We start from the raw sequence: 9,147 nt of genomic DNA on the forward strand, positions 1-9,147 counted from the left end.
ATAGAGCGCGTGCATCCAGCCATGTACTGGAGAGCGGGGTGGAACTACAACTCCCAGAATGCCCAGCTCCTCACTGCAGTCATTGCACTATATCCAGTGAGAATAGAATGGTGCAACAGGTTAGAGCTGACTGTGCTGCCTGGAGATGTAGCAGAGCTGACTGTGCGCTGTGAAGAGATGTAGCAGAGCTGACTGTGCTGCCTGGAGATGTAGCAGAGCTGACTGTGCTGCCTGGAGATGTAGCAGAGCTGACTGTGCGCTGTGAAGAGATGTAGCAGAGGTGACTGCGCTGTGTAGCAGAGCTGACAGTGCGCTGTGAAGAGATGTAGCAGAGCTGACTGTGTGCTGTGTAGAGATGTAGCAGTGCTGCCTGTGCTGCCTGGAGATGTAGCGGAGCTGACTGTGCTGCCTGGACATGCAGCAGTGCTGCCTGGAGATGTAGCAGAGCTGACTGTGTGCTGTGTAGAGATGTAGCAGAGCTGACCGTGCGCTGTGAAGAGATGTAGCAGAGGTGACTGCGCTGTGTAGCAGAGCTGACAGTGCGCTGTCTAGAGATCTAGCAGAGCTGACAGTGTGCTGTGAAGAGATGTAGCGGAGCTGACTGTGCTGCCTGGACATGCAGCAGAGCTGACTGTGCGCTATGTAGAGATGTAGCAGAGCTAACTGTGCACTGTGTTAAAATGTAGCAGAGCTGACTGTGCGCTGTGTAGAGATGTAGCAGAGCTAACTGTGCGCTGTGTTGAAATGTAGCAGAGCTGGCTGTGCGCTGTGTAGAGATGTAGCAGAGCTAACTGTGCACTGTATAGAGATGTAGCAGAGCTGACTGTGCTGCCTGGAGATGTAGCAGAGCTGACTGTGCTGCCTGGATCACTTGGCTCTGTCACCAGCGTTGTTATCCTCTTGGTGTAAATGTCACCGGTCTGTCCAGGCTGCAGCATGTGATGGCGCCGGTTCCCAGCACGCTGGCGGATTGCGGTACCTATGTGAACCATCCGCTCTCAGCTCTGCTACATCTGCATGATCAGAGGCGATGATGTGTGGTGAGCACCTGTCCTGCCTGGAGAGCACTGCTCTGCTGATGGCCGCCCCCCCGAGCAGTCACGTCTCACCTCCGGCCCCTCTCTTCTCCAAGCACTGATAGCTAAGGAGCCCCCAATCACCGAGGATGGAAATGCAGAGCCAAAATGAATGAGTGCCGAAAATACAGGCAGGGAGGAAGCTGCAGCCGCCATGAGACCCCCAGCCATGGGCTGCAGAGACTCGCCCCGGGCAGAGCCCCCGTATCCCTATGGGGTCGCTGGTGAGATTCCCCTCATTATAACGACACGCTCGGAACAGCTGGGAGCCACGGGGGTCCGTCCAGAATTCCGCAATGACTTAATTTATGGCATTTTATATCTGTGCTACATTTATATTACATCGGGGTCTTATTGCGCTGGGTCAGGGGGGCTGCAGGCAATGAGGGGTTAACGCCAGGGTCTTTTCTTATCCCACAAGAACCTAAGTGACGATAATGAACGAGGACGACGATCCGCAGCCGGAAATGTCGCATAAAACTACAAAATATGACCTGGATTTATCCTTCAGCCCCGATGACATTTCCATCATGAGGGAAATAAAAGCCGAGAAGTGAAGAGCGGGCCGCGGGACCCCCGAGCGTCGCCAGGTCCGGGGACGCCGCATTCATTTCACCTGCCCGTCAATTTCTCATTTTGACTGAATTTCATAAAATCGTGGATTTTTCATGGAAAAAATGGGAGGGGGGATTGCAAAATTACATTATCCTGTAGGGACCCCCGGCCTGCAGAAATCCGACTATACATGGGGGGCCGAGGCTCTGCGGAGACCGGGGAGCAGCCTGCATCATCTGTGCCCCCCGTCATTCTACATATATACACGCAGCCCCCCTCTCATGGGCACAGGGGGCTCCGGGTGCAGCCAAAACAAAGGCAAGAAGAGGCAGCGACCATCCACCTGCCGTGGAACTACAAATCACAGCACACCCTTCCATCAGGCCAGGATGGAACCTGTAGTTCCCCAGCGTTCTAGCTACATTCTATCACAGCATTCAAGTGGGAAAAGCTTCTTATTTAATAACCCGACGTCGCCATCATGGACTATGAAATAAGAAGGGGGGGGCTCCGATCTCTGGACTCATAGAAGGTAAATCCCTGGGGGGCTCCGCACCCAAAACGCCCCCATCTCTGCTGCGCCCACATTCTATCACATCAATCTGTCTGTCTTTTTTTCTCTATCATTTATCTATCTATTATCTATCTATTGTCTATATTTCTATTATCTACCTGTTTATCTCTCCCCCCTATACTCAGTGACCCCCATACCTGCACTCACTGCCCTACTAGTCGTGGCGTCCCCCCCCTCGCTCGCTGCCTGTGATGTGATAATGAATATCTGCAGCGTTTCCCTCCTGTAACCAGATATTCGGCTGCAGCTGCCCCACATGGGGCTGATTGATATTCATGTGGGGTCGGCGTTTGTCTACCAAACTTTTTTGTTCTGCTGACAATAGAGTAAATGAAAGCGATGTAGTATGAGGCATACAGCAGCCCCTATATATCAGCAGCAGCCCCCCAGCCCCTATATATCAGCAGCCCCCCAGCCCCTATACATCAGCAGCCCCCCAGCCCCTATACATCAGCAGCCCCCCAGCCCCTATACATCGCCAGCAGCCCCCCAGCCCCTATATATCAGCAGCCAGTAGCCCCTATACATCATCAGCAGCCAGTAGCCCCTATACATCATCAGCATCCCCCCAGCCCCTATACATCAGCAGCCCCCCAGCCCCTATACATCAGCAGCCCCCAACCCCTATACATCAGCAGCCCCCCAGCCCCTATACATCAGCAGCAGCCCCCCAGCCCCTATACATCAGCAGCAGCCCCCAGCCCCTATATATCAGCAGCCCCCCAGCCCCTATACATCAGCTGCAGCCCCTATACATCAGCAGCAGCCCCCAGCCCCTATACATCAGCAGCAGCCCCCAGCCCCTATACATCAGCTGCAGCCCCTATACATCAGCAGCAGCCCCCAGCCCCTATACATCAGCAGCCCCCCAGCCCCTATACATCAGCAGCAGCCCCCAGCCCCTATACATCAGCAGCAGCCCCTATACATCAGCAGCAGCCCCCAGCCCCTATACATCAGCAGCCCCCCAGCCCCTATACATCAGCAGCAGCCCCCAGCCCCTATACATCAGCAGCAGCCCCCCAGCCCCTATACATCAGCAGCAGCCCCCCAGCCCCTATACATCAGCAGCAGCCCCCCAGCCCCTATACATCAGCAGCCCCCCAGCCCCTATACATCAGCAGCAGCCCCCCAGCCCCTATACATCAGCTGCAGCCCCTATACATCAGCAGCAGCCCCCAGCCCCTATACATCAGCAGCAGCCCCCAGCCCCTATACATCAGCAGCCCCCCAGCCCCTATACATCAGCAGCAGCCCCCCAGCCCCTATACATCAGCAGCAGCCCCCAGCCCCTATATATCAGCAGCCCCCCAGCCCCTATACATCAGCAGCAGCCCCCAGCCCCTATACATCAGCAGCAGCCCCCAGCCCCTATACATCAGCAGCCCCCCAGCCCCTATACATCAGCGGCCCCCCAGCCCCTATACATCAGCAGCAGCCCCCCAGCCCCTATACATCAGAAGCCCCCCAGCCCCTATACATCAGCGGCCCCCCAGCCCCTATACATCAGCAGCCCCCCAGCCCCTATACATCGGGGGGCTCCTCCTCACCCTGGGGGGCTGCTGACGATCTCCCCGGCAGAGCTGCTGCTTTTGCAATCTGTGTGATAGAAATAAGCGCTTCAATATCTGACATAAGCTGATAAGAACCGAATCAATAATTAATCTGCCTCTAACTGCTGCTTATTTTTCTGATTTCATTAAATATTTTTGCCATTATTCTGGGGAGGGGGCTGTGATAAGAAGGGGGCTCGGACTGAGTGTGATCGAAGGCAGCGGCGAAATGTAGAATCTTCTGTTTTCATCTCATTCTGTTTTCTTTCAAATTCCAACTGTGAATATTCCATCCAGGACTGCGCAATCCTGTGCTCACAGCGCCACCGCATGGTGACAAGAGGGAGCTGCAGCTAGTCCCTACAGCCTGCTCCACTGACAGCCCGAGTCATGGCTCTGTTCACACCTGCACATCTCACTCACTGAGGAGCTTTTTTTTCTTTTTTTCCATTTCCTAAAATATATAGTCTCTGCACAAGTCTCACCCCATCATCGGTGCACCTCTATGCTGGGCACGCAAACTTCTACACCTAGCCTTAACTCTGTCATTGCCGGAGACCTGAGCTCCAATGTAACTACAAAGATGCAGCTGACACAGGGTGGCAGTCACACAGTGCGGCAGGGTGGCAGTCACACAGGGTGGCAGGGAGGCAGTCACACAATGCAGCAGGACGGAAGTCACACAGGGTGGCAGTCACACAGTGCGGCAGGGTGGCAGTCACACAGGGTGGCAGGGCGGCAGTCACACAATGCAGCAGGACGGAAGTCACACAGGGCGGCAGTCACACAGGGTGGCAGTCACACAATGCAGCAGGGCGGAAGTCACACAGGGCGGCAGGGTGGCAGTCACACAATTCAGCAGGGTGGAAGTCACACAGGGAGGCAGTCACACAGTGCGGCAGGGTGGCAGGGCAGCAATCACACAATGCAGCAGGGCGAAAGTCACACAGGGCGGCAGTCACACAATGCAGCAGGGTGGAAGTCACACGGTGGCAGTCACACAGGGTGGCGGGGCAGCAGTCACACAGGGTGGCAGTCACACAGTGCAGCAGTCACACAGTGCAGCAGGGTGGCAATTACACAGGGTGGCAGTCACACAGTGCGGCAGTGCAGCAGTCACACAGTGCGGCAGGGTGGCAGTCACACAGGGCGGCAGTCACACAGAGCGGCAGTCACACAGGGCGGCAGTCACACAGGGCAGCAGTCACACAGGGCGGAAGAGTGGCAGTCACACAGGGCAGCAATCACACAGGGCGGCACGGTGGCAGTCACACAGGCCAGCAGTCACACAGGGCGGCAGGTTGGCAGTCACACAGGGCAGCAGTCACACAGGGCGGCAGGGTGGCAGTCACACAGGCCAGCAGTCACACAGGGCGGCAGGGTGGCAGTTACACAGGGCAGCAGTCACACAGGGCGGCAGGGTGACAGTCATACAGTGCGGGAGTCACACAGAGGGCGGCAGTCACACAGGGCGGCAAGGTGGCAGTCACACAGGGCGGCAGGGTGGCAGTCACACAGGGCAGCAGTCACACAGTGTGGCATGGCGGCAGTCACAACACAGCGGATACAATGTAGCACACAGCCTGAGCTGCAGTTCCGCGGGGGCAGGACTTACCTGCAGTTGTAGGTCCGGATCTCCTTGTTGTCCCGCTTACATTTCACAGCCACGAAGATCATAGTGACGAAGAGGATGGCGGCGATAGATCCCAGGGCGATGATGAAGATGAGGGACAGGTTGACGGACCCGATGGACTCCTGGGCGTCCAGGCCCGGGGCCAGGTAGATCAGGATCAGGGCAGAGGCGGACAGTGGGGGCTTCCCGTGGTCCTGAGCCGCCACAATCAGCTCGTAGGTGGTCTTCGAGTTCTCTCCGAATGTCCGGGTGGTCCTGATCTCCCCATTGATCTGATCAATCTCGAAGAAGCCCCTGTCGCCCTCCGTGATCTCGTAGGACAGGCGTCCGTTCTCGCCCTCGTCGTAGTCGTCCGCCCTCAGCACGGTCACCAGGTAGCCCATGGCGGCGTTGCGGGGGATGGAGACCTCCGCGGTTCCGTTGACCAGCGGCGGCGCCGTCATCACCGGCGTGTTGTCGTTGACGTCCACCACGATGACCCGCACCGTGACGTTGCTCTGCAGGGGCGGGCTGCCGCCGTCCTTGGCGGAGATCCTGAACTCGAAGGCCTTGGTCTGCTCGTGGTTGAAGGAGCGCAGGGCGTAGATGTCGCCGGTGCTCGGGTTGATGGACACGTAGGTGAACACCGGCATGTCCCGCACCTGGGAGGGCAGCAGCTGGTAGGACACGCTGCCGTTCAGCCCCAGGTCGGGGTCCCGGGCGGACACGGACAGCAGGTAGGCCCCCGGGGTGTTGTTCTCGGACACGATCACCTGGTAGAAGCTCTTGGAGAAGTGCGGCGGGTTGTCGTTCTCGTCGGTGATCCTCACGGTGAAGGACTTGGCGGTCTGCAGGGGCGGGCTGCCGCCGTCCTTGGCCTGGATGGTCAGGTTGTAGTGGTCGCGCTGCTCCCGGTCCAGCCGGCCGTCCACCAGGATGGTGGAGAAGCTCTCGTACTCCTGCAGGCGGAACGGGACGCTGCCCAGCAGGCGGCACTGCACCCGGCCGTTGGCCCCGGCGTCGCGGTCGGACACCCGCACCAGGGCGATCACGTAGCCCGGCGGGGCGCTCTCGCTCACCTCCACCAGCTCGCTGTTGACGGACAGCAGGTTGATGACGGGCGCGTTGTCGTTGTCGTCCAGCACGGCCACCGTCACCTTGCAGTGCGCCGGGATGGAGTTGGGCCCCAGGTCCTTGGCTTGCACGTCCAGCTCGTAGCCGTGGCCCTCCTCGTAGTCGATGGCGCCGCTGACGGTGATCGCTCCGCTCCGGGGGTCGATGCGGAACAGCTCGCGGCTCTTGTCGGACACGTAGCTGTGGAAGGAGTAGACGATCTCGCCGTTCGTGCCCTCGTCGGGGTCGGTGGCGTTCAGGTCGATGACGGTGGCGCCCAGCGGCGCGTTCTCGGGCACGGACACCGTGTACGCCGCCTCCTCGAACACCGGGTTGTTGTCGTTGGAGTCGATCACCTTGATGTTCAGCTCCACGGTGCCGAAGTTGGCGGGGTCGCCGCCGTCCAGGGCCGTGATGATGTACTTGTAGTGGGACTGCGTCTCCCGGTCCAGCGGCTTCTCCACCACCAGCTCGGCGAACCGGGAGCCGTCCCCCCGGGGCTTGATCTCCAGGCCGAACAGGTCGTTGTTGGGGGTGATCTCGTAGCTCTGCACCCCGAAGCTGCCGGAGTCCGGGTCGTAGGCGCTCTCCAGCGGGATCCGGGTGCCGGGGCTGGCGGTCTCCGAGATCTCCAGGTCGATCTGGTCGGTGGGGAAGCTCGGGGCGTTATCGTTCAGGTCCTTGATCTCGATCTTGATCACGCAGATCTCCATGGAGCTGGACATCACCTCCAGCGAGATCACGCACTTGGCGAGCTGCCGGCACAATAGGTCCCGGTCGATCTTCTGCTTGGTCAGCAGCAGCCCCGAGGCGTTGATGTCCACCAGGTGCGGGGCCGAGTTGGAGACCACCCTGAAGGCCGGCTGCCGGGGGTCCAGCACGAAGCCCGCGTCCTTGGCGTCCTTGGCCACGTTGGCGATCTGGGTGCCGGCTCTCTGCTCCTCCTCCACCGAGTACTTCAGGTTGATGAGCGCCCGGGACCGGGGCACGGCCAGGAGGAGGAGGAGGAGGACGGGCAGCGCGGCCATGGCAGTCCAACCGGGGACAGAAGCGGAGAAGAGCGTGTTCAGGGAGAGGACGCCGGCATCAGCGCGCTCTGGATGGACACTTGTACCGCGTCCTCATGACTCAGGGCTGCCGGGGTGAGGAGAGCATGGCACACTGCCGCCGGGGTGAGGAGAGCATGGCACCGCCGCCGCCGCTCACCGCCGATACTCAGGGCGACTGTCAGCAGCGCTCATTCAGGTGCAATTGTGGAGCTGCCAAAAAAAAGCCAAGTCCCAGCTCTGATGATTGGGGCGCACGCAGCCCCCGCCCGGGTCCGTGCAGCAGATAGATCCAGGGTGGTCTCCGGTGAGGTCTCCGGTGGGGTCCTGCGGAGCCCCCGGCCCCGGCCCCGCTATAAACCAGCGCACAAATCCCAGTGAACCGTGTACAATCCCAGCGCTCCGTCCTCCGCTGGCACCAGACTCTGCAGCCCTCACACACACCGGCACCGGCCGCCTCTCTCCGGCTCTGCTGCTGCCAACTGCTGCCGGTGCGGTCTGTACGGAGAGAGGAGGAGCGGGAGGGGCGGGGCGGCTCCGGGCTGCAGCCAATCAGCGCTGCCGGGGGAGGACGGGGGGCTCTGATTGGAGCAGAAGCTTCAGATCTCCAGCAGCGAGAAAACTTCAGCATCAGCAGCGCAGAGCCGGGAGCTGTCCGGGGTGCTGCCGTTATACTGGAGTGCTGCCGTTATACCGGGGTGCTGCCATTATACCGGGGTGCTGCCATTATACCGGGGTGCTGCCATTATACCGGGGTGCTGCCATTATACCGGGGTGCTGCCATTATACCGGGGTGCTGCCATTATACCGGGGTGCTGCCGTTATACCGGGGTGCTGCCATTATACCGGGGAGCTGCCGTTATACCGGGGTGCTGCCGTTATACTGGAGTGCTGCTGTTATACCGGAGTGCTGCCGTTATACCGGGGTGCTGCCGTTATACCGGGGTGCTGCCGTTATACCGGGGTGCTGCCGTTATACCGGGGTGCTGCCATTATACCGGGGCTCTGCTGTTATACCGGGGCTCTGCTCTTATACCGGGGTGCTGCCATTATACCGGGGTGCTGCCATTATACCGGGGTGCTGCCATTATACCGGGGTGCTGCCATTATACCGGGGCTCTGCTGTTATACCGGGGCTCTGCTGTTATACCGGGGTGCTGCCGTTATACCGGGGCTCTGCTGTTATACCGGGGTGCTGCTGTTATACCGGGGAGCTGTCCGGGGTGCTGCCATTATACCGGGGAGCTGCCGTTATACCGGGGTGCTGCCATTATACCGGGGTGCTGCCGTTATACCGGGGTGCTGCCGTTATACTGGAGTGCTGCCATTATACCGGGGTGCTGCCGTTATACCGGGGTGCTGCCGTTATACCGGGGTGCTGCCGTTATACCGGGGCTCTGCTGTTATACCGGGGCTCTGCTGTTATACCGGGGAGCTGTCCGGGGTGCTGCCGTTATACCGGGGTGCTGCCGTTATACCGGGGTGCTGCCATTATACCGGGGTGCTGCCGTTATACCGGGGTGCTGCCGTTATACCGGGGCTCTGCTGTTATACCGGGGAGCTGTCCGGGGTGCTGCCGTTATACCGGGGTGCTGCCGTTATACCGGGGTGCTGCCGT

At 59.6% G+C, this 9,147-nt stretch overlaps 1 protein-coding gene across 4 annotated transcripts in view; it reads right to left on the reverse strand.

The window, feature by feature from the left end:
* Window positions 1-7,996, reverse strand: part of PCDH19 (protocadherin 19) — a 222,343-nt gene extending 214,347 nt beyond the window's left edge. For all 4 annotated transcript variants that reach the window (XM_069746087.1, XM_069746086.1, XM_069746085.1 and 1 more), the window contains exon 1: window positions 5,374-7,996. In XM_069746087.1, coding sequence (XP_069602188.1) covers window positions 5,374-7,511 — 2,138 coding nt within the window. In that variant the 5' untranslated portion in view covers window positions 7,512-7,996. The remainder of the gene's footprint in view (window positions 1-5,373) is intronic.
* Window positions 7,997-9,147: the final 1,151 nt, after the last annotated feature.

This window comes from Ranitomeya imitator, chromosome 2 (assembly GCF_032444005.1).
Source record: "Ranitomeya imitator isolate aRanImi1 chromosome 2, aRanImi1.pri, whole genome shotgun sequence".
NCBI classification, from domain to species: Eukaryota; Metazoa; Chordata; class Amphibia; order Anura; family Dendrobatidae; genus Ranitomeya; species Ranitomeya imitator.